Source organism: Budorcas taxicolor, chromosome 13 (assembly GCF_023091745.1).
Source record: "Budorcas taxicolor isolate Tak-1 chromosome 13, Takin1.1, whole genome shotgun sequence".
NCBI lineage: Eukaryota > Metazoa > Chordata > Mammalia > Artiodactyla > Bovidae > Budorcas > Budorcas taxicolor.
In genome coordinates this window covers 43,012,830-43,039,304 of record NC_068922.1, presented here as the reverse complement: position 1 = coordinate 43,039,304, position 26,475 = coordinate 43,012,830, and the positions used below count along the sequence as shown (strand labels likewise).

The 26,475-nt window shown below is 41.3% G+C and overlaps 1 protein-coding gene across 1 annotated transcript in view; it reads left to right on the top strand.

Annotated features, from left to right (window-relative positions):
- Window positions 1-10,168: 10,168 nt before the first annotated feature.
- Window positions 10,169-26,475, top strand: part of NET1 (neuroepithelial cell transforming 1) — a 35,608-nt gene continuing 19,301 nt past the window's right edge. The window contains exons 1-3 of the mRNA XM_052650566.1: window positions 10,169-10,296; window positions 21,830-21,896; window positions 24,697-24,756. Of these exons, the coding sequence (XP_052506526.1) occupies window positions 10,169-10,296; window positions 21,830-21,896; window positions 24,697-24,756 (255 nt within the window). The remainder of the gene's footprint in view (window positions 10,297-21,829; window positions 21,897-24,696; window positions 24,757-26,475) is intronic.

The following is a 26,475-nucleotide window of genomic DNA, read 5'->3' as shown; positions in this document are numbered from 1 at the left end:
AAAAACAGTGAACTTCACTTAGTATCAACCAATTTTTCCAATCTCTTTCTGGCACAGGAAAGCCTAAACAGCACATTCCATCAACAGCCTTCTCACACCCCATCTGCAAAGCACAGCTTTCTCCTCTCCCCTCACGAAGGACTCAAGATGATCTCAGTACATCAGCTACTGTAATCAGAACAAAACTTACCTACATCTCGAGATTCAGGTACAAACTTGAAAGCGGTGGGGGTGGGGTGGAGGTTTGTTGTTTGTACATCATTAAAATCATTTACATGTGGACTTTTTTCACAACATCCTCCCCTGGCTGTTTTCTACCCAGTCCACCAGTCCACAGGGCACTTGCTCTTAATTATTCACAGTAAAAATAAACACCAACATGGAAAAAAATTGCTGCTCTTCATGGGGACTATTCCCCTGTGTGATGCAGACACTGGAGTGAAACTGAGCCTTTTGAACTTAGCAAGAATGCTTGGCCCAGGAAGGACAAATCTTGCCCATACTGGTTGCAGAAGCAGCCGAGTTTATCTCATAACTATGTCCCTAGGGACAGAAGGCTGTCTCCACCTTATTCTTCTCTTAGCCTCTTCCTCCTTTCCAAACTATCTGTTAAAATAATCACACTATTTAAACAACAACAACAAAAAAAAGATGCCCACACAATATCAGTAGTGATGTCCCAGCACTAATAAATGCGGCTTTAAAGCTTACTGGAATTATTAGGACAGCACGGATTTTCTAATTACTTTTTACTTTGAGATAAATATGAATTGTAGATTCATGGATCACTCATCCATTTTTCTACAATGGAAATATTTTGCAGGGTCACACCCAGAATATCAAAATTGATACAGTAAAAACACAGTGGGTTTCCAATGCTGCAAGCACTCCTCATGTAGTAAGGCATAATTTTTCAGATCAAAACAATATAAAACAAACATCCTTAAATTTGGAGAGAGTATCCAACAGGAAGAGATGATAAAAGATGAAAAAAAAAGCAGTTTGAATGCTTGCTTCCATTGAAGAATTAAAAAATTCTAAGATACTAAAATTTACTGTGACTGGAACAGAAGAGATTACACTGTTGGTAGGAACATAAATTGGTCCAGCCACTGTGTAAAACTAAAAATAGAACTACCACTTAACCTGCAATTTGACTCCTTGTGTTCCAAAAAAACGAAAACACTGATTCGAAAAGACACACGCACCTCAGTGTTCATAGCACCACTATTAACAATAGCCAAAAAATGAAAGCAAACTAAATATCCATTGACAGATGACTGGACAAAGAAGAAGCGGTATGGTACAGTGGAATATTACTCAGCTATTAAAAAGAACAAATTTTTGCAATTTGCAGTAAACTGGATGGACCTGAAGTGTATTATAAAGTCAAAGACAAAGATTGCATGTTATCACTTACATATGGAATCTAAAAAAAATAAGCAAATGAATATAATAACAGAAACAGACTCACAAAGAGAACAAACTACTGATTACTAGTGGGAAAAGGGATGGAGGGAGGTTCAAGACAGGGATGGAGATTAAGAAGTACAAACTATTATGTACAAAGAATAAGCTGCAAGGATATAGTACACAATATGGAATATAGCCAATACATCATAGTAATTATACATGGAGTATGACCTTTGAAAATTATGAATCACTATACTATATACCTGTAACATATAATATTGTAAGCAACTATATGTCAACTAAAAAAAGAGAGAATGAAAGGAAAGTGGATCTTAAAAGGTGGTCTCCAAACAGAATTATTGTAAGTGTGTATTAATTATTGTCCACAAAGAACTACACTCAAGAGAGAATAAGACAGAGGTCCTTGTACTTCACCCGGCCACGCATTTGTGAGCTTAGCAAGAGCAACCTAGGTCTGAAGTCCCCAGAAACTCTGAAAGCGTAACTAAAAGCGAAGCTACTGATTCCTACAGAAAGATCAGCACACTCGCTCTAAAGCAAATGTAAAAACTAAAGAAAGAAGATCTTGGCTCAGTGCTTCCACTGAAGGCAAATCAATGAAGCTTTTCTCAAAAGTAGCAGAATTATAGATGAACAGGTGAAATTCAGAGTAGATTTAAATCAGATCTAAACACAGATATTGAAAGAAACAAATGTCTCTTTAAATATTTTGTCTCTTGTATGAAGAATCTGTGAAGAATTGTTTGGTGGGGAAAAGAAAGACACAGGATGAGTAAAATTTGCTATAACTATTGACAGCAGCACTCACCATGCTGATCTGAAGGTGCCCCACTGCCCGTGGTAATGACAGGAGGCGCCAGCCCAGGTAAGCTTTATCACAGGGCAGGAAATGACCCACCCGAGGGTTATACACTTAAAGCCACACAGCCTCTTTTCAGTTTTTCACATTTCTGGGGTCAAAAGAGAGGAGACAGGATTGCCTGACTCCCCTGGGATAAAATCTGTGCACAACCACTGATGGATTTGCTAAAGTTTATCCAAATCTGCTTTAAACATATACCTAGGTTGAAAATAACAAATGTCTTAAAAAAAAAAAAATCCTCCTCTCATATTAAGAATGCATGACAACCAATGAATGTTTCACTTGGTAAGTAGTTTTACAAAAACACTGTGTGATTATTTTTTTTCCTCTTTACTCCTTAACTTTACTTTCTATTTCATTACATTTTGTGTGTATCTGTTACTGCCTCTTTGAATCCTGTTTTTGAATTTTTAATTGAAGGGTAATAGCTTTACAATGTTGTGTTAGTTTTAGAATGATTGATTTACACATTAATTTATATTAGTATACTAGTTGTTGAACATATATACTATCAACCTACACAGTGATCAGTGTAATTACATACAGCTGAAGATTCTGGAAATAATCTAGAAGGAAATCCCCCTAAACAGTATTTGTAAATTTATTGTTGTAAATCCATGCTTAAAGGAATTTCGGTGACATTTAGGTCCAATGGCAGCCCACTCCAATATTCTTGCCTGGAAAATCCCATGGATGGAAGAGCCTGGTAGGCTGCATTCCATGGGGTCACTAAGAGTCAGACACAACTGAGTGACTTGACTTTCACATTTCACTTTCATGCACTGGAGAAGGAAATGGCAGCGCACTCCAGTGTTCTTGCCTGGAGAATCCCAGGGACGGCAGAGCCAGGTGGGCTGCCATCTATGGGGTCGCACAGAGTCGGACACGACTGAAGTGACTTAGCAGCAAGGTAACAGGAACATCTTCTCTGGGAGGGAAATCTAGAGTCTGATTATTACAAGAAAAATAATGAGAGAAAGAGGATTCAGGGAATGTTTGTCAGGTATTCAGCACTGTCCTAGGCAGAGTAAGACATTCCATTTGGGAATGGGATTTAGCAACAGAAAGTTGATCTTTTGTAGGATCAAGATGATTCACCAGACTTTTCACATCTTTGAGTAGCCAGCCCTCATACTAATCCACTATCCTCTGCTCTGTTTCTGCAGTACCTAGTAAAATTTGTCTCCTATTCATCACTTCCCTACTGTGTAGCCAGGGCATCTTACAGTAGGAATTCAATAAATACTTGTGAGTAACTGAACAAAATAGTAGGTTACCAAGTGTCTAAAAATAGGAAAGGGAGGCTCTGCCTAAAATGACAGTATTCTGATCACTGATAAGAAACCCCTCCCCACTGAGAATCCCAGTCGACATCCTGGATTACCTGTCACTGTGGGAACTGATGATCACAAATCCCAAAGGACTATTTCCTTTTACACCATCAAAGAGCTAAGGACAGATTCTAACTTCAGAAAATCTCAACCAAGTGCTAGGTTGAAAGGGTGAAATTGTTGTTTCTCTAAGTAAAAAGATCAAATGTCAGTAATTTCTTAGGTACCATTGACATCCCTGCATGTTCTAAAGCCCTGTCTGGTGGGGACCAGCTCCCTAGACGACATTTCTGTACTGCTTTACTCAAACTGCTCCAAAGTGGTATAGAGATGATTTGTAGTTATCAGCTTCTCACTCTTTAACTTCTCATTCTTTCTAAAACTTAAAACTATTTCAACATTTTGTACTAACCTATAAGGGAAAAGAATCTAAAAAGAAATATATAAAATATATACAGTATATATTCCTTTACCTGAATCACTCCTGTCCATTAACATGATATTGAAAATCAACTAAACTTTAATTAAAAAAAAAAAATTTTTCCCTGTGTCATGATTCTAGTGCAAGTTCAGTTGCTCAGTAATATCTGACTCTTTGCAACCTCATCGACTGCAGTATGCCAGGGTTCCCTGGCCATCACCAACTCCTGGAGTCTGCTCAAACTTATGTCCATTGAGTTGGTGATGCCATCCAACCATCTCATCCTCTGACGTCCCCTTCTCCTCCTGCTTTCAATCTTTCCCAGCATCAGGGTCTTTTCAAATGAGTCTGTTCTTCACATCAGGTGGCCAAAGTACTACAGCTTCAGCTTCAGCATCAGTTCTTCCAATGAATATTCAGGACTGATTTCCTTTACGATTGACTGGTTTGATCTCCTTGCAGTCCATGGGACTCTCAAGAGTCTTCAACATAACAGTTCAAAAGCATCAGTTCTTCAGCGCTCAGCTTTCTTTATAGTTCAACTCTCACATCCATACATGACTATGGGAAAAACCATAGCTTTGACTAGATGGATCTTTGTTGGCAGAATAATGTTTCTGCTTTTTAATATACTGTCTAGGTTGGTCATAGCTTTTCTTCCAAGGAGCAAGTGAAAGTGAAATTCTCTCTGTCGTGTCTGACTCTTTGTGACCCCATGGACTATACAGTCCATGGAATTCTCCAGGCCAGAATACTGGAGTGGGTAGCCTTTCCCTTCTCCAGGGGATCTTCCCAACCAAGGGATTGAACCCAGGTCTCCCCCATTGCAGATGGCTTCTTTACCAGCTAAGACACAAGGAAAGCCCAAGAATACTGGAGTGGGTAGTCTATCCCTTCTCCAGCAGATCTTCCTGACCCGGGAATCAAACCAGGGTCTCTTGCACTGCAGGCAGATTCTTTACAAACTGAGCTATCCAGGAATCCCCATCCAAGGAGCAATCGTCTTTTAATTTCATGGCTGCAGTCACCATCTGCTATGATTTTGGAGCCCAAGAAAATAAAGTCTCTCACTTTTTCCACTATTTCCCCATCTATTTGCCATGAAGTGATGAAAGTGGATGCCATGATCTTGGTTTTCTGAATGTTGAGTTTTAAGCCAACATTTTACTTTCCACTTTCACTTTCATCAAGAGGCTGTTTAGTTCTTCACTTTCTGCCGTAAGGGTGGTGTCACCTGCGTATCTGAGGTTATTGATATTTCTCCCAGCAATCTTGATTCCAGCTTGTGCTTCATACAGCCTGGCATTTCACATGATTTATGCTGCATATAAGTTAAATAAGCAGAGTGACAGTATGCAGCCTTGACGTACTCCTTTCCCAATTTGGAACCAGTCTGTTGTTCCATCTCCAGTTCTAACCATTGATTCTTGACCTGCATACAGATTTCTCAGGAGGCAGGTCAGGGGCTCTGGTATTCCGATCACTTGAAAAATTTTCCACAGTTTCTTGTGATCCACACAATTAAAGGCTTTGGCATAGTCAATAAAGCAGAAGTAGATGTTTTTCTGGAACTCTTTTGCTTTTTCAACCATCCAATGGATGTTGTATATTTGATCTCTTGTTCCTCTACCTTTTCTAAATCCAGTTTGAACATCTGGGAGTTCATGGTTCACGTACTGTTGAAGCTGGGCTGGGAGAATTTTGAGCATTACTTTGCTAGCGTGTGAGATGAGTGCAATTGTGCAGTAGTTTGAGCATTCTTTGGCATTGCCTTTCTTTGGGATTGGAATGAAAACTGACCTTTTCCAGTCCTGTGGCCACCACTGAGTTTCCTCAGTTTGCTGGCATATTGAGTGCAGCACTTTCACAGCATTATCTTTTAGGATTTGAAATAGCTCAACTGGGATTCCATCACCTCCACTAGCTTTGTTCGTAATGATGCTTCCTAAGGCCCACTTGACTTCACATTCCAGGATGTCTGGCTCTAGGTGAGTGATCACACCATTGTGATTATCTGGCTCATGAAGATCTTTCTTGTATAGTTCTTCTGTGTATTCTTGCCACCTCTTCTTAATATCTTCTGCTTCTCTTAGGTCCATACCATTTCTGTCCTTCATTGTGCCCATCTTTGCATGAAATGTCCCCTCGGTATTTCTAATTTTCTTGAAGAGATCTCTGGTCTTTCCCATTCTATTGTTTTCCTCTATTTCTTTGCATTGATCACTGAGGAAGGCTTCCTTATCTTTCCCTGCTATTCTTTGGAACTCTGCATTCAAATGGGTATATCTTTCCTTTTCTCCTTTGCCTTCCACCCTCTTAGGGTATCCAGTAGACATGAGAATATAAAAGACAGAAGATGGATTAACAGGAGAAAAGCAAACAGACTTTGACATGTACAGAGGAGCCTCCAAAAGAAAACAAAGATGAAAAAAGGCAGCAAATCCTCAGTGCTTACACATGAGGTGGGACAATGAGAGGGAATTATGGAAAAGTAGCTAACATACACAGGGCCACCAAAGGAAGATAGGCGCTACTTAAACAAAGTCTGTTTGCACACAGTTCTCTGTCTCTTGGCTCTGCTCACCTCTGGTGATAAGTATGCATCTTTCCCCCTGATGCTGAAAGGGCCCCTCTCACAAGAAAGGTTTATCTCCCGCTTTTAGGAAGAAAGGAGAGGTCAGAAGGCACTTCTGGCACCTGTTGTTCTTCAGCTCAAAAGAATCCTGATGCCAAAGTGGCATATTTGGGGCAGCACATTCTGCTGCCCTTCAATGTGTATATAATTTCATTTCTTGGGATAGATTCCCTTTCTGGTGCGAAAGTAGAGGCTATTTTTAAAAGCTTTGAACACCAACAAAGCTGTATTTTAAACCAAAGAATGTACTATATAACAATTGTTAAATTGTCTTTTTTATTTAAGAAGGTCCTTTAGGTGATGTGGTCCTTTCTTATAATTAGAGAATAAAGCGCTTTCACTCTCTTTTGCTAAGGAGATGCTGTCCCCTCTGCACTGGGAGGCAGGAGGTCTCAAAATCAAATTTACTGTTTCCTAGAGACAACCTGAGAACTCATCTCCAGTACCTTTGGCAACTGGGGATTTATTGCACATGAATAATTCATTTTAGCTCATGACTTTCAACCTCTCTTCTCTCCAAAGGTTAAGAAAGATCTAAAAGTTGAACAGTCCCATGAAGACCTACAAGACCTTCTAGAACTAACACCAAAAATAGATGTCCTTTTCATTATAAGGGACTGGAATGCAAAAGTAGGTAGTCAAGAAATACCTGGAGTAACTGGCAAATTTGGCCTTGAAGTACAGAATGAAGCAGGGCAAAGGCTAACAGAGTTTTGCCAAGAGAATGCATTGGTCATAGCAAACACCCTCTTCCAACAACACAAGAGAAGACTCTACACATGGACATCACCAGATGGTCAACACCGAAATCAGATTGATTATATTCTTTGCAGCCAAAGATGGAAAAGCTCTATACAGTCAGCAAAAACAAGACTGGGAGCTGACTGTGGCTCAGATCAGAAACTCCTTATTGACAAATTCTGTCTTAAATTGAAGAAAATAGGAAAAACCACTAGACCATTCAGGTCTGACCTAAATCAAATCCCTTACAACTATACAGTGGAAGTGACAAACAGATTCAAGGGATTAGATCTGATAGAGTGCACAAAGAACTATGAATTCAGCTTCATGACATTGTACAGGAGGCAGTGATCAAGACCATCCCCAAGGAAAAGAAATGCAAAAAAGCAAAATGGTTGTCTGAGGAGGTCTTACAAACAGCTTTGAAAAGAAGAGAAGTGAAAAGCAAAGGAGAAAAGGAAAGATATACCCATTTGAATGCAGAGTTCCAAAGAATAGCAGGGAAAGATAAGGAAGCCTTCCTCAGTGATCAATGCAAAGAAATAGAGGAAAACAATAGAATGGGAAAGACTAGAGATCTCTTCAAGAAAATGAGAGATACCAAGGGAACATTTCATGCAAAGATGGGCACAATGAAGGACAGAAATGGTATGGACCTAAGAGAAGCAGAAGATATTAAGAAGAGGTGGCAAGAATACACAGAAGAACTATACAAGAAAGATCTTCATGAGCCAGATAATCACAATGGTGTGATCACTCACCTAGAGCCAGATATCCTGGAATGCGAAGTCAAGTGCTTCCACTGAAGGCCAATCAATGAAGCTTTCCCCAAAAGTAGCAGAATTATAGATGAACAGGTGAAATTCAGAGTAGATTTAAATCAGATCCAAACACAAATATTGAAAGAAACAAATGTCTCTTTAAATATTTTGTCTCTTGTAGAGACAGAAGAATCTATGAAGAATTGTTTGGTGGGGAAAAGAAAGACACAGGATGAGTAAAATTTGCTACAACTATTGACAGCAGCACTCACCATGCTAATCTGAAGGTGCCCCACTGCCTGTGGTAATGACAGGAGGCGCCAGCCCAGGTAAGCTTTATCACAGGGCAGGAAATGACCCCACCTGAGGGTTATACACTTAAAGCAGCACAGCCTGTTTTCAGTTTTTCACTTTTCTGGGGTCAAAGGAGGTGTGACAGGCCTGCCTGAGTCCCCTGAGCTAAAATCTGTGCACAACCACTGATGAATTTGCTTAAGTTTACCCAAATCTGCTTTGACTATACCAAAGCCTTCGACTGTGTGGATCACAAGAAACTGTGGAAAATTCTTCAAGAGATGGGCATACCAGAGCACCTGACCTGCCTCCTGAGAAATCTGTATGCAGGTCAAGAATCAATGGTTAGAAATGGACATGGAAAAACAGACTGGTTCCAAATAGGAAAAGGAGTACGTCAAGGCTGTATATTGTCATCCTGCTTATTTAACTTATATGAAGCGTACATCATGTGAAATGCCAGGCTATATGAATCACAAGCTGTAATCAAGATTGCCAGGAGAAATATCAATAACCTCAGATATGCAGATGACACCACCCTTATGGCAGAAAGCGAAGAAGAACTAAAGAGCCTCTTGATGAAAGTGAAAGAGGAGAGTGAAAAAGTTGGCTTAAAATTCAACATTCAGAAAATAAGATCATGGCATCCACTTTCATCACTTCATGGCAAATAGATGGGGAAACAGTGGAAACAGTGAGAGACTTTATTTTCCTGGGCTCCAAAATCATAGCAGATGGTGACTGCAGCCATGAAATTAAAAGACGCTTGCTCCATGAAAGAAAAGCTATGACCAAACTAGACAGCATGTTAAAAAGCAGAGACATTACTTTGCCAACTAAGGTCCGTCTTGTCAGGGCTATGGTTTTTCCAGTAGTCATGTATGGATGTGACAGCTGGACTGTAAAGAAAGCTGAGCACTGAAGAATTGTGCTTCTAAACTCTGATTTCAGAGAAGACTCTTGAGAGTCCTTTGGACTGTAAGGAGATCCAACCAGTCCATCCTAAAGGAAATAGGTCCTGAATATTCATTGGAAGGGCTGATGCTGAAGCTGAAAATCCAATGCTTTGGCCACTCGATGCAAAGAACTGACTCACTGGAAAAGACCTTGATGCTGGGAAAGATTGAAGGCAGGAGGAGAAGGGGACGACAGAGGATGAGATAGTTGGATGGCATCACCAACTCAATGGACATGAGTTTGAGTAAACTCTGGGAGATAGTGAAAGACAGGGAAGCCTGGCGTGCTGCAGTCCATGGGGTCGCGAAGAGTAGGACAGGTCTGAGCGACTGAACTGAGCTGAAAATGCTTCCCAGTTTCCCTTGACTTGTGGTGAAAGTCCTAATGAACTGTACACTAGTAATCGGCCCTTGGCGATTTAGGAACTAGACCCCAGGCCACCGGCTCATCAGCCGGGCGACCCTGTAGACCACGCCCCCCCTCACAGCTTCCGCACAGTTTAGCGCCTGAAGGAAGGAGAGGGGCGGGACTCCACGATCTTAGCAACCGCGCCGCGTCCCCTGATTGGCTGGTGGCTGCACGGCCGCCATTTTCAAACCCCGGAAGATGGCGGCGGCGGAGGTGGCGGCGCCGTCCTGACAGGAACCCGTCTTCGGGCCGCAGAGGCCGGGCGCCGTGCCGCTCCCAGCGGGCCTCCCGGGCACCCAGCCACCGCGCCGCCCCCTCCGCGCCATGGAGCCCGAGCTGGAGGCCCAGGAGCAGAGCCGGCCGCGGAGGCGAAGCCGCCGGGCCTCGGGGCTCAACGCCGGCGGCGCCACGGAGCCAGCGGCCGACACCCCCGGGCCCGGCCCGGACGGCAGGTGAGCGCGGGGTGAACGGCGCCTGGGGACTCGGGGTGTCGGGCCCGAGGCTGGGGAGGGGGTGGCGGGCAGGGAAGGAGCCGAGGGTAGGGGAGAGCCGGGCTTCCTGCTCTCCTCTGCTTCCTCCTCTCTCCCCTCGTCCCCCTCTTCCGATCGCCTGACCCTCCTTTATTTTTACCTCCGGTTCCTCTCCTTCTTCCCTGTAGTCTTCTCCCCTCCCCGCTCAGGGGGTGGAGGTCCTCTCTGCACACCCAGCAGGTTTCGGGCTGGATTTGGGGGTGGCGGGGGCGGTTCCTAAATGCCCACAGAGAGCTGCTGGCTAAGAGGACTGGAATCGTTCCTGGAGCCGGAGAGTTTCTTTTGTTCAGTCGCTTGGTCGTGTCCGACTCCTTACGACCCCATGGACCGCAGCCCGCCAGGCTCCTCTTGTCCAAGGATTCCCCAGACAAGAATCCTGGGATTCTTGTGATCCATTCCCTTCTCCGGGGGATCTTCCCAGCCCAGGCATCAAGCCAGCATCTCCTGCATTGACAGGCGGATTCTTTACCATTGTGCCACCAGGGAAGCCCCCGAGGACTTCTACCAGACACCAAACTTTTAGCCTAAAAGCAAGCATTAAAATGAAAAGTTTCGCCGAGGTCACAGTCCCTCCTTTCGAGCCTCTGACCAAGTCGGTGATCAGGGCGCAGCTCAGGGCCCCAGCCTCCCAGGTAAAGAGGACGCAGAGGCCCATCTTGGACTTTTTAGCTGTTGACACATTTCATTCTGTCCTGTGCGTCTGCGAAGGGAGGACACAGGCCGAGGGTGTCAGAGGCGGTGTCTGCGAGGCCAGCGGTGAACGAGGGCTGGGGGCATTGCTTTCCGTCAGGATGCTGCAGGCCCTGGGTTCCTGTGACCAGCCGTTGGACCTTTCATCTCTAAGGTTGGGTCCTCATCTGTCATATGGGATTGAAATAGTATCCACTTCCTCCAAGTTGTGCAATTCAGTGAGGTCATTGTGTGAGCCTGTATGCAAGGAGTTAGAAACAAACTGTTATTTGCTGGTTTTTATCAGTAATTCCACATCTGCTTCTCTTTTCAGAAGTCCCTGTGGCCCACTACTTATTCTTAAACTACAGTTCCTTACTGAAGTTACATTCCAGTCGTGCTTGGATGTGCCAGTTATTTTTTCAGAGAAAGGAAAACACCTTAATTTCATGGACAGAGCATTTGTAAACTCACAGTTTATAAGTCATCGTGCAGAGAACTAGACTTTTTCATTAGATATTGATTTTTTATTTTGAAGATTAGGATAATCCTTGCCTGAAACCTTTATACTGATTACAACTTATATTTAAGAGGTAGTGAAAAGGCAGAAAGACGTCATCATCCCAGAGACTGAGAAATAGGAGAATCAGGACCATGTAGTGAAGGGAAGAAGAACAGTGATAAATTCATTCTGTGTTCATTCAATAAAGCTTTTGAGCATTTGCCTGGAAAGATCCCCAGAGGAGGGCATGGCAACCCACTCCAGTATTCCTGCCTGGAGAATCACATGGACAGAGGAGCCTGGAGGGCTACAGTCTGTGGGGGTCACAGAGAGTCGGACACGACTGAGCAACTAGCACTTTCACTTTCCTAGATCTTCACAGTGTTGTAGATATTAGAGATTTTGGTGAACAGATGAAGTCTCTGCTCTCATAAAGCTTACATTCTGGTTAGGAATGAAAGACGATAATGAAATACCAGATGGTCATCTTGTGAGGAGAATTAAGGCATGGTAAGGGCAGGCAGCGGAGAAGGCAGTGGCACCCCCACTCCAGTACTCTTGCCTGGAAAATCCCATGGACGGAGGAGCCTGGTGGGCTGCCGTCCATGGGGTCGCTGGGAGTTGGACACGACTGAGCGACTTCATTTTCACTTTTCACTTTCATGCATTGGAGAAGGAAATGGCAACCCACTCCAGTGTTCTTGCCTGGAGAATCCCAGGGACGGGAGAGTCTGTTGGGCTGCCGTCTGGGGTCACGCAGAGTCGGACATGACTGAAGCGACTTAGCAGCAGCAGCAGCAGCAGGACAGGCAGAGATAAGGAGAGGGGCAGTTTTGCTTTTTTTTTTTTTTTTCACTTTATTTTACTTTACTGTATTGGTCCAGTTTTGCTATTTTTAAAAGATCAAACAGTTCTCTTCCATGGTAATGATGCCATTTAAGCAGAGATGTGAAGGAATTAAGGAACTCCACCGTGTGAAGATGTGGAGAGAAAGGCAGTAAGTACAGGGCTTCAAAGTAGAATCCTGTTTGGTGTGTTCAAGGACTGTAGAGAAGCCACGGTAACTGGAGTGGAGCAAATTAAAGTGAGAAAGGTGGACAGCGAGGTCACAGAGATGCCTGGGTCAGATCGGGTAGTACATGGCCAACCACCAGAAAGATTTCAAATTTGAATCTATGGTTGGGAGACAATAGAAAATTCTGTGATGTGTAGTTTAAAAGGATTGGTCTGTTATGTGGCAGGGAGAAAATCAGGGAGACTAATGAAGAGGTTACTGCAGTTTGAGACATCTGAGTGGTAAACATGGTGGAAAGTACTCCTATTTGGGATGTATTTTTAAAGTAGCACTGACAGGATTTGCACATGGATTCAGTGTGGGGTTAAGAGAGACAGAGGAATGGAGAATGATTCCAAGGTTTTTAATCTGAGCACCAGAAGACCAGGTTTCCGTGTTCCTGGAGAGAAGTTTGCTTTGGGATGCGTTAAAAGGCTCCTATTAAGGAATGCATCACAACAATTTTTCCCCCCTTTTCTCTTTTTTTGGCTTTTTTCTCTTAAAAAAAAAAATTTCATTGAAGTTTAACAGTCAAATGAAAGAATGCATGAATCATAAGTGTTTTGCCCAGTGAAATGTCACAAAGTAAACACATCTGTGTAACCAAATATAAATTGAGGGCTTATCAGCAAATAGACTTGAAATCACAGCACTGGGCAGTCATCCTGATAGTCTGAATAGAGGAGAGTTTGGGGCCCCAACCCTGAGACACTCCCCACATGCAAAGGTCCGGGAGATGAATAAGCTCGGAGGAGCCACAGCTGTGAGGAACCAGGTGAGATCAGTGTCCAGGAGGCCAAGAGGCAAAAGGGTTTTGAGAAAGGACATGGGAAAGTATGTCAAGTGTTACTCGTAAGGAATGAACAGTTTAATGAGATGAGGAATGAGTGATCATTGAATCTGGTCATGAGAAGAGCATATTGACCTCCAGTAGTTTCCGTAAAATAGGTAAACTATTAAGAGTGTTTGTAGTGGGTTGAGAAGAGAATGAGGTGTGGTTTATTCCAGAAATGTGTGAGTGTCAGACACTATAAATATGGAGATGCAAAATACTGTCCTTACTCTGGGAGTGTTGCCGAGATCCCAGCCTCTGTTCTCTGGTGCCGGATAGAAACACAGACAAGAGTTTTAGGTGAAGTTGAAAAGAGTAGCTTTTATTGTTTTGCCAGCCATAGGAGGCCACAGTAGGCTAGCGCCCTCAAGACTGCCCTCCTTTGGGAAAAATAGGAAGAGATCTTAAAGTTCAGGACAGGAAGGGAGTGCTGTAGATAAGGAGTAGGGCAGAAGCAAGCTTGCATTCTTTCCTTTTGGAAAATCTACATGGTCTAAGTCAGTGTCAGGCTCTCTTGGGAAGAATACAGAAGTCCTTGAGGCTATCGCACTGTGATTTTGTAGAATAAAGAATGCTAACAAAAGAAGGGAGTGTTAGGAAGTGCTTCCTCAGAGAAGCAAACACCATATGTATTGTACACAGCTCTGACTAGAAAGTAATCGTTTTCAAAATGTAAGTAAGCAAGAGAAGCTTTTCTTAGAAAATGGTTTAGTGGACTTAAAAGAATAAGGCCTAGCATGTTAGAAGCAGCCTTAACCAACGTCTGCTCTTACAGAAGAACTTACAATGGTATAGGGAGGAATAATCATAATCGTGTATGATGACAATTACTATTGCGTTAGGCATGTGATGCCATAGATGCAAATAAAAGAAATTCTAGTTGAAAAGGACAGGAAATGATTCCCTGTTGTAACCCTTGAGTCTCAGAGGGCCAGTTTAGAGAATGGATGTGCATGGGTGATACCATGTAGGGGGAAGCATTTAAATGTTAAAAGGCCCTTTACACAAATGAGCGTGAAGAGTTTTAGGTATGACAGTGACTCTATAGGGAGAAGACTGAGGGATAGAGAGGAGGTAGTGATTAGAGATGATAGTGAACAAGTAAGAGCCACATCACTGAAGGGAGCTTTGTATGCCATGATAGTAAATCTGATGAAAACTAGCCCGCAAACAAGTGCTCATATACACAAAATTCCAAATTTGTGGACCCTTGCAGCCCAACTGTGGAACCAAATTAAAAGTCGCATGTGAATTCATCATTGGCGGGAAGTCATTTTGCAGTTGCCTGGATGAGTGTTTGAATCTAGTGGCTGGCAGTGAGGTTGGAGAACTGGAAACACTGGGTTACACTTTCAGGGAGTCTCACTGCAACCCGAGGGCAAGAAAGAATAATGGAGGCAACACCAGCTTGTGAGGTGGATTCTGAAGAAGGGGTAAACTTGATATGGGACAGATGAGGGAATAAGCAAGTACAGAGAGAGGTTGAAGAGACAGGAAAGAAGAAAGGTGATAAGCAACCAGTAAGAGAAGGATGGACTCCTAAGTGTAAAGGTAGAGCGTCCAGCCTGTCTGAGAGCTGTGGACAGTAGCCTTTGGGGTAAGTTTGGGGAATGTGGGATGTTACGAGCAGGAATTTGGGGGCTTTCCCACCAGGGTTCTGTTTTTTAGGTGAGGTTGTAAATTATGTCAGCTGAGAAAAGGGTGGTGACAAAGGCTTCCCTGGTGGCTCTGTGGTAAAGAAGATCCCTGGGTCAGCAAGATCCCCTGGAGAAGGAAATGGCAACCCACTCCAGTATTCTTGCCTGGGAAATCCCATGGACAGAGGAGCCTGGCGGGCTACAGTCCCTGGGGTCACAAGATTCCAACACGACTAAACCACCACCATAGGCAGCGTTAGGAGAGTAATGAAGTTGTCCTACTTCATTACTCTTCTTTTTTTGAAGGACAAAAGAAAAAGAAAATGAAATTATCACCTTTTCATAAAACAGTGTTCACATACTATACAGTGTTACCCACTTGAAGTGTACAATTCACTGTTTTCCTTTAGATTCAGGACATGTGAATGTCCTCTAGACATGTGCAACCATCACCAGGCAATTTTTGAACATTTTCTTCACCTCAAAATGAAAGCCCATACCTCTCTCCCTATTGCCTCTCTCTTCTTTTACCCCAAACTCTAACCTGCTTCCTGTCTCTATGAATTTCCCTGTTCCGGACATTTCACATGAATGAAATCATATGTGGCCATTTTTCAGAGAGGCATCCTTTGCCCATTTTAAAAATTGGGTTATTTATATTTTTTATTACTAAGATATAAGAACTCTACTCTTGATAACAAGCCCCTGCATGGTCTGCAGATACGTTCCCCTATTCTGTGGGCTGTCTTTTTTTTAACTGAAGTCCAGTTGATTTACAGATTGTGTTAGTTTCTGGTGTACAGCAAAGTGATCCAGCACGTGTGTGTTTGTACACATATTTGCATGCAAACTGCTGTTTACAGGCCTGCCATTTAATCAGCCTGTCCACGTGGTTGGAGCTCATTTTCAGCCACATCTTTGCTAATTGTTAATCCTAGCCATCCAGATGAGAAACGAGTAGACTTGAGAATGAGCTCAGGAGTTGGAATGGCTAATACATGCAGAACCTGAGAGAGAGGTCCTACTGTACCAAGTTAAATCATGACGCTGATCTGCTTCTGCTAAAGACTGATCCTGGACATTGCTTCACACAGAGGTAAAAAAAATTTTTGAACATAACGTGAATGCTGACTACCACAGGACATGGCTGGGGCAAGATAATTAGGGAGAAAAAGCGAGAAGAGACAGCTGGAATCCATTGGGGGTCTAAGCTTGCTCTGCGGCAATGGCTCTCAGCTGCTTTCTCCTCCTCCTCGTCCCTCTCTGTTCTGGTTAGTAATAGGCCAGTTTCTTGTCCACAGGCGGCCCTGGGCCCCACTACACGGCTCAGAACTCAGAAAGCAGTGTGCTTCTCTGGCCTAGTTTTCCTGACACTGAGTCTCCTCTAGCCCTGCCTTTGATTCAGTTAATTACTCTCTCTGGGAATGGACATTCTTTTAGACTGAGATCCAAAGCTGAATAAAACATTAGTGTTTAAAGAGTTTAGGCTTTACAGTCAGACTCCTGGGGTTTAAATTCTGGCTCTTGAGGATTTAATCTCTTTAAACCTCATTTCATTACTTTCTAGCTCATTAGTAGTATCTGTCTCATCAGGCTGTGATTAATCTCTTTTAAATCTCACTTTATAGTATCTGTCTCATAAGGCTGTGGAAATTATAAGAGGTAATTCATGTAAAACATGAGAACAGTACCTAGATATATCAAATGCTCCATATATCTTAGGTATCATTGTTTTCATTTTCTGCAGGAAACACTAAAAGCTATAACTTACCCTCTATCAAGGAGTATTTAGCAATTATCTCATCAGTTTTGTAGAGGTGGATCTCTGACTAGATGGTAAATCTTTGACTTTTGTTTTTCTAGTGAAACTGATGGATTTGTAGAGTGGACATCCAGAGTTAAATGTATATTCTTAAACCAAGTTCTGTTAATTTTGAGCTAAGGGTTTCTGTTCCCTTTAAGGGAATTTAACTTCCTGGATGGACTGTTTTTTCAAAAACATTTTAAAAACCAAATTAAACAGAAATTGAGCCAGCCCTTGATAACCCAGGATTGTCATCATTATTACTATTTATATTAATAGTTGCTGAAAATAAAAGGATGCCCCCACTAGCTCCTAAGGCTGTTTCCTCCCACATCGAAATGACTGTACTGTTTAACAGTTTTATTGATACATAATTTGTATATCATAACATTCACCCGTTGTAAGTGTGCAGTTCAGTAATTATTAGTAAGTGTATAGACACAGTCACCATTAGAACATTCATCGTCCCAAATACTCCCTCAAGTTTGTTTGCAGTCAGTCCTCCTCCTACCCCCAGGCCTAGGCAGCCACTAGTCTGCTTTCCATGTCTGTAAATTTCTATTTCTGGATATCCATATAAATAGAACCACACAATATAATCTTTGATGTTTGCATGTTTTGTAGTTCATCTATATTAATTTTGTGCCATGATAGAGGAGGGCAATGACATAAGTCATAATCTCTGAAAACATAATATGGCTTGAGAATGAAATAACAGGTGATTTTTTGTGGAACATCAACTGTACCATTTTATTTATGTTTTGTTTAGACTAAATCTAGTTGAGTGTGAAAATAATTTACATAGTTTGAAAATACATCAAATGACACAAAAAGAAGTATATAAAGATCAAGGAGTAATCAGTGGGGCTAATAGGAAACACAGTTTAATATATCAAGCTAGTGCCTTTGGGTATTCATTTATTTTATGCCTTAAATGTTAGTAATTAATTGGATATATGAAAAAAGATTGGACAAAAATTCTTAAAAAGATGAACTGTCACTTCTTATTTTGGCCTTTGAGCTCTTTTTAAATGGACTGTACTGCATATCTTTAAAGGTCACTTTTAATGTTTTATGAAATAAAAAATTTTCCCACAAGGATTTAAAATAGCTGCTACATTTTGAGTGTGACCCCTATGAAAAAATGACTATATATCTTTCCAAGTTTTTTGAAAGCTGGCACTGACTCACATACTTTCAGGGCACAGTTTGTTTTTTGGGTTCTTATTTTCCACGAGTTCTCAAAATAAATAGGTACTTGCTTTTGAAATAGGAAAAAAATAGCATTACTATAAAGTTGATTACAGCTGGTGCTGGAAACAATCTTGCCATCCAGTTGGAAATATTTTTCCAGTTTGCAGTGTGTTTAAAATTCCTAACAGCTAATTCTTTCCAGCTTTTAAACATCAAATTCATTCTGAGGTCAGAATGAACATTTCTAGGGAATAAAGAAATGAATATCTTTGGTTTTATGTCCTCCTTGTCTTATATCTGAAAGGAAGTGCTCAGTGACTATTTTAAGTGCCACGATGATTACTACTTTGTAATGAATATTTGTATTACTTTAAAATAATCTTCCGAGAAGTCATAATTTTTGCTTCTCAACCCAGTCTCCACTGGTGGCTCTTTGTGTAGTACATGATACCTAGAACAGTGTTTTTAAAAAGTGATCATAACTTGAAGGTTCTATTTGCCCTGTAATCCTTTGGCATTTGACTATAGTACTATATCTCTGTATACTCTTATCTATGTATTCTTTAGTCATATGAATTATAATTTATTGCTGATATCTTACTGTTTTTTCAGAAATTGTGCAGTCTTCATTGTTACTTGACTTTTCTATAGTGGCAAGAAATCACCAGTTTCTTAGTTTATTTTGCTCCAGTAGAGAGGCCCTCAAAAGAATTTTTGAGCTACAAATAGTTATTTAGGGAGCATTTGCTTTAAATATCTTCAGATCTTTTGTATCTGTTTCTAATTATTATTAGTGGCATCCTATTTCACTGTGTCAGGACCCTTCCCAGGAACTGAACAGGCCTTGGGAGGAAGGGAGAGTTCTCCAACCGGACCTTGAGCCCTCTCTAGTCACCTCCCCACTCTGCCATTGCTGCTGTCCCTCGGCCTCTCGCCATCTGTTGTCAGCAGTATCAGAACTGCCTCTTAACCGGCCTCCTGACCAGTGCTGCCTTCTTCCAACTCAGCCTTCTTGTTCCTTAGAACTCAATTGCTGACAGCTGCCATACGTATTCAAGATCAAGTTCATATTTTTAAGGGCTGTACGTGAGGCCTTTTATCATGATCGAGCCCTGTTTTATTTCTTTTGATGCTCAAACATAAAGAGCTGCTTGCAGTTTCCTGTATATAATTCATTTCACCCCCCCTTCACATGTGCCTTTCCCTTTCCCCACAGAGCCTGCCTGGCTCTTATATGCTTTGCTGATTGCGATTTCTCTTTGCTGCAGTTTTACGGTTCGGAGAAGGCAATGGCAACCCACTCCAGTACTCTTGCCTAGAGAATCCCAGGGACGGGAGGGCCTGGTGGGCTGACTGTCTGTGGGGTCACACAGAATCGGACACGACTGAAGCGACTTAGCAGCAGTAGCAGCAGTATTAATTCTTCTGCGAAGCCATTTTGCTGTCCTGTTTTCCTTGTAGCCATTTTCACTTGTGCTCCTTGTCAAAATATAAACAAACTTCTGCTTTATATTTAGCTTAGAAAACTACAAAAGCCTGTGTTTGATTTAAGCTTGTAAATGTTTGTAGAAATAACCACCATCTGTGGTGTTTCTGTAACTTACGGTGACTATGACAATGAAGGTGAAAGAGTACACAAGTGGACAGTGGCCTGACAGTGCAGGAGCTAAGCAATAACTTCTATAATAATTGGCCCCAAATGGCCAAGACTTGATCAGCAACAGCCAGCTTCCCCAGTTTTTGTCTTTGGTTCCAAATTAAGAATCTCCCTCCAGTGCAGGACACCTGGGTTTGATTCCTGAGTTGGGAATATCCCCTGGAGAAGGGAATGGCAAGCCACTCCAGTTATTCTTGCCTGGGAAATCCCATGGACAGAGGATCCTGGCAGGCTATAGTCCATGGGGCCGCAAAGAGTCAGACATGACTGAACGACTAACACTTCACTTCCAACTTAAAACTAACTCGAGCAAATCCTACCTGCACCCAGTAAATCACACAGGAGCCCCAGTCCCACTTAGCTTGCCTGCACCTTCCCACTGCTGACAGCCTCCAGTCAGAACACACCTGAAGCCTTCCCTTGTTCCTCATTCCCCAGCCTGCCTTTCAGTCTCCCTAAACACCAGTGATGGTGGCCAGCTCCCTTGCTGTAGCAAGCTCTGAATTAACAACCTTTGCTTTTCTCATAAGTATAGTTTATAAGGGCTTCCCAGGTGATGCAGTGGTAAAGAGCAGGAGATTCGGGTTCAATCCCTGTGTTGGGAAGATCCCCTGGAGGAGGATATAGCAACCCACTCCAGTATTCTTGCCTGAAAAATCCCATGGATAGAGGAGCCTGGCAGGCTACAGTCCACAGGGTCATAAAGAGTCAGTCAGACACAACTTGGGTGACTGAACACATGTACATAGTTTATAAACATTTCTTTACTACCTATGCTTTGTGATTTTCTACGTTTGACAGACCTGCTGCTGCTGCTAAGTCACTTCAGTCGTGTCCGACTCTGTGTGACCCCACAGACGGCAGCCCACCAGGCTCCCCCATCCCTGGGATTCTCCAGGCAAGAACACTGGAGTGGGTTGCCATTTCCTTCTCCAATGCGTGAAAGTGAAGTCGCTCAGTCGTGTCCGACTCCTAGCGACCCCATGGACCGCAGCCTACCAGGCTTCTCCGTCCATGGGATTTTCCAGGCAAGAGTACTAGAGTGGGGTACCATTGCCTTCTCCATTGACAAACCTAGACAGCACATTAAAAAGCAGAGACATTACTTTGCCAGCAAAGGTCCGTCTAGTCAAAGCTATGGTTTTTCCTATGGTCATGTAAAGATATGAGAGTTGCCGAAGAATTGATGCTTTAAAACTGTGGTGTTGGAGAAGACTCTTGAGAGTCCCTTGGACTGCAAGGAGAACAAACCAGTAATCCTAAAGAAAATCAATCCTGAATATTCATTCATTGGAAGGACTGAAGCTGAAGCTCCAATACTTTGGCCACCTGATGTGAAGAGGTGACTCATAAGAAAAGACCCTGATGCTGGGAAAGATTGAAGGCAGGATGGATCAGTCACTAAGTTGTGTCCAACTCATGGACTGAACCTACCAGGCTCCTCTGTCCAGGGAAGCCCGTGTCACTTAGTAGTAAAGAACAAAATCCTAGCCAAATTTTAACCTTACTTGAGACCTTTGTCTCAGATATAGTTATTCAAAGCTTTTTATTTGATTTATTAAGTCATAACACTTAAAAAAAAAATCAGTACATGGAAGAGATTTACACATAAAATAAAAAGTAAATTCATTTAACTTTTGTTTATGATGTTGAGTTTTTTTACTATTATTTTAAAAATATTAAACATAAAGGCTGAATTTTATCAAGTAATTTGTTGCATCATTTACTGTGTTCTTACTTAACCTATTAGTGAAATATATAAAATATATTTCATATCATTGAGCCATGTATATGTTTCTAAAATAAACTCTGCTTGTTTTGGTGAATTAGTTTTAATCTACTAGTTTTATAAAGGCTTTTTCACTTTTGTAATGTTTCTGAAAATTTCCAAAAGTGACTGGAACCTATACCCTGATTTTTTGGATTTCAGTTTTTGTGGGTTGTTTTGTTTTGTTTTTAAATACTCTCCCTCTTATTTCTACAATTGAATGATTCATTAGGCTACTTTGAAGAGTTTTGAAACTATGAAAAAGATAGCTTTTTACCTGTTAGTGCTTAATTTTACTGAAGTTACTCTCAATGTATGTTTGAATTTTCTGTTAACAGATACTCCCTTCGGAGAGGTAGCTCCTTCACATTTTTAACACCTGGCCCTCATTGGGATTTCACTTTGGTGAGTAGACACCTGGGTTTTTATTTCATAACATTAAATAGAAATAATTCCTGGCTGTTCTTCAGTCTAGTTGTCTGTGCATCTCTGAAAATCTTAAGATACAGAGTTTCTATCGTTGTCTTTGGCAGCCTAATTTAACTCTTCTCGGCTAACAGACTGAAATCTTTATTTCAAGCTAAATGTAAAAATGTTTTGAAAAGTATTGGATCTATTCATCTTTATTCAATTCTTTCTCTTATTTCTACCAGTGTTAAAATTAATATATTATGAAACATGAATATATTAATATTTTTATGTACATACTCTGACAGGTTTCTCCTTTGTTGAAAAATATAAAAATGATTGTAGGTAGTACATATAATGAATGAATTATTTCTGTTATTAATAATCTTAGTATAGAGGGACTGCTTCATTATTTTTAGGAGACTTCCAGAGGCATCCAACCTTATGGAAACTAACACCAGAAAATTGGCGTTTTTTAATAATTGAAAACTAATTTAAATAGTTAAAACCTCATTGCTTCATAATACTCATATAAATAAAATATGTACAAAGAGAGCATGATTCTTATGCTTTTCTTATTTGGGGGAAATAGCAAAAATGATTCTGCTTCTAGTATGCCAAACTTTACCTGTGTGCATGTATTATGATGTGCTGATGGTCCAACAATACATGCTTCATTTGTATTCTATTCTCTTGTATTTAATTTAATATTTTCGTGTATCAAAACACAATACTCAGGGTGGGGTTAATGAGAGCGGGCATAAATGTATATTTCAGATAGCCAGAATAATTTCACAGTTGGGGACTGACTTCTAAATTGGATCTGATTAGATTATCATTGTCTAACTCACATTGGAAAATGTGGGTGATGGTGAGCTTGTCATCTGTATATTAAATTTTAGTAGCTCACTTGAAGGAGTAAGAAATACATAGAAATGAAGTTCTAATATTTTACTCCTGTACTCCAGGAAAGATATCTTGCATTTTCTCTCAGATAGGTGCATCTCACTTGTGAAAACACTTCTGTAGAGGTCTCCATGACAAAAGAAATATCTCATGGTTTATGTATTAACACTGTTAGAATATGATTAAGGAAACTTAAGAGGGAGATTGATTACTTTTTAAATACATAGTTGAAGAAAGGAAAAGAACAAAACTTAACCATCTAACTCAAGGGGTGAGGAGAAGAACAATATCGTGAACTGAAGAAAAAAGGAGGAGAAGTAAGAGTGGAGAAGTAAAGTCAGCACCTAATCATGGTAAAAGTCTTGGCAAACCAAGGTTAGAATATAGACTAGAACAACATACTTAGCCTGAGACCTACCACAAGCAACATACATGATGATAAAGTGCTAGCCACGTTCCCTTCCATGTATTTCCCCCACGTCTACCTGGACTATATCTTTCCTTTTCTCAGTTGTCCCCATCTTGCACAGTGTAGATTCTATTCTCCCAGTTCCTCTTCTGTGGGGGGGCCAGGTCCTGGCTGCTCAATATTGAGAGTTCACAGGAGCTGGGCTGTGTTATATTTAATCAGAAAATTATTTTGAGATACAGAAGAAATGTTACTTAAGGATTCTTTTTCAGTATTGACTTTGTGTTGTTCAGTCGCTAAGTCATGTCTGACTCTGACCCCATGGACTCCCTGTTGCTGCATCGCTTCAGTCATGTCTGACTCTGCAACCCAATAGACTGCAGCCCACCAGGCTCCCCCGTCCCTGGGATTCTCCAGACAAGAACACTAGAGTGGGTTGCCATTTCCTTCTCCAACACATGAAAGTGAAAAGTGAAAGTGAAGTCGCTCAGTCGTGTCCGACTCTTAGCAGCCCCATGGACTGCAGCCTACCAGGCTCCTCCATCCATGGGATTTTCCAGGCAAGTGTACTGGTAAGGTGCCATTGCCTTCTCCGCATGGACTCCCTATTCCTCATCATCTCCCAGAGTTAGCCCAAGTTCATGTCCATTGAGTTGGTGATACTATCCAACCATCTCATCCTCTGCCTCCCTCTTCTTTTGCTTTCAGTCTTTCCCAGCAATATTGACTAAGGACTAGAAGTTAAAGCTATATACACAGTTTGGTCACTGCTGGCACTTGCAGGGCTGAAGGAAGGTGGTAATGATTACTGGAAGGTTCTCTAGGTACGTGCATATTCTTCCACTGAAAAGTCCTGCTTCGGGCAACAAACCTTAATTACTTGGACCAGGAGAAAAGGGTATTTCTTTCCTAGTGAAATCACCCCCTCATAGAATGAGTAAAATGTGTTCCTTTTTAAAAATACTTCTGCCTGTATATATAAAATATATTTTACTTTTTCTCTAACAAGTATAGGCTTGACTTGCATAAGAGTTCTGTTCTGGAATGGAATCACTTCACGCTAGATAATTCAATCTGAGGGAACTTTTTAGAAAGTATATAGTATGTGCTAGTGATAAATTATCGGAGAAGGCAATGGCACCCCATGGGTGGAGGAGCCTGTTAGGCTGCCGTCCATGGGGTCGCTAGGAGTCGGACACGACTGAGCGACTTCACTTTCACTTTTCACTTTCATGTGTTGGAGAAGGAAATGGCAACCCGCTCCAGTGTGCTTGCCTGGAGAATCCCAGGGATGGGACAGCCTGGTGGGCTGCCGTCTGTAGGGTTGCATAGAGTCAGACACAACTGAAGCGACTTAGCAGCAGTGATAAATTATGAGTATCCCTCATAAAAATAACTTTCTTATGAATACAACCTAAGGCTTCACTTTTTAAAAGTGATTTTCCTTCTATATAAGAATGAAATCTTTGCCTTTTTTTATAGAAAAGAAAACGAAGAGAGAAAGATGATGATGTCATAAGCCTTAGCAGCCTTGATCTGAAGGTAAGCCTTATGCTCTGGCAAAGAAAAGCTTTTAAGCATATGCAGATAGCACTTTATTTCTGTGCTATAAAAATAGCGAATGCTGAGTTTTTTGCATTTTGCATTTTCTAAGTGCAGAACTGAGTAGCATTGGCTCTTACAGGTATCCTCCTTTTTCTGTTCTACTTCTCTGTGAAGAATGAGCAGAAAATGTCACTCAAAACAGTAGTGACCGCAAGCTCCTGTACCTGAGGAGACCAGGCCTGTCATCTGTGCAGAGGAATGGGGGTTGCTGATGGATGGGAGAGCACGTGTCCCTCCTCTGAGAGGCAGCTTCTCCTGTGCCCTAGTCCCAAATCTGGGGTTTTGTATGAAATCCTAAATTTTAAATGTTGGATCAGATTTTTTCTAACAACTGTGCAAGCCAAATAACTTATCTGCAAGCCAGATGTGGCCCAGGGGTTTCCAGTGTGTGATGTATGATCAACCAGAGCTCAGTGCACACTTAGAAACAATTATGTCTCCTATTCTGTAAAATTGTACTTTGAAGTCCAAAACTACTGTTTTGGAATTACTTATTTCTCTGTTGTCACTTGGTAGTTTTACAGAACCACCTTGGTTTTAAGGAACCTTGTTTTAAAAGATTGTTATGAAAAAATTATACATTTTTTAAGTGAGGTTTTTTAAAATATGTTTGCCATCATGTTTAATGATGGGAGCTGCTACTTTTTTAAGACAGGTATTTTCTAAACATTAGATTTTTACAGGTCTGCCCCTCAACATTTTAGCAAATCTGGTTAATTTGCTTGATTATCAAAGATTAATTGTCATTGCCTAGATTCATTTATTCATTGACGTTGCAGAATAGTTCTGTTGTGCCTTTATCAGCTCTTTATTAACTGGAACACTTCTGTAAAGAGAAAATTCCTCTCATCAACCTTGGTTACTAAGAGTACTGTTTTATAATAAAGGCTGGACAAGTGCTTAATTCCTTTCCTGTATCAGTTTTCAAAAATAATGAGTTTTAGTCATTAAAATCCTCTAAAAGTAACTAGTGATGTTTTATTTTTAATAGTATATGAACTCATGGATGTGAACACGTTTGTTGTGTTTTGATCCATTTTAGCTGTTACTCTTACTGGGCTCACATTGTCCCATCTTTGGCTTCTGGATGCTGCCTCAGGATGGCTCCTATGTCCTTTTCCCCCAGTTCTAGTAAGATATAATTGACGTACAACATTGTGTAAATTTAATGTGTACAGCGGGTTGATTGCCCATGTCCTTTTGATATCCTCACCTCACAGCCAGAGGCTAAATGGCCTCCTTTTCTTCCTGGACGACAAGATATTCCAAGCCTTTGCAGGTCATATGGTCTTTGCCTCATGTTACTTTGTCCCCAGTCTGGTGAAAGGGAAATTCAGCTTTCTTCTAAACCTGATGTCATTTTAGCAGTTTTTATTGACATTGAATTTATGGGAATTATTTGAATTACTATAATTTTGAGGGTAAATATCATATTATGAACTAATATTCACCAACTAGCCAAAGACAGGCTTCTGTTGCCCTTCAGAATTTATTAATAGTACATTTTAGGGCAGGAGTTGTATATTTGTACATACTGTTGTTAACTTCCTTTAAACTGAGGAATTGTATTCAAGAAGGAAATCCTTATAAAATTTTGGTTGCATTAAATACATGCCCACCTGCAAAGAGAATAATGCAGTGATATGCAGTCTCCAT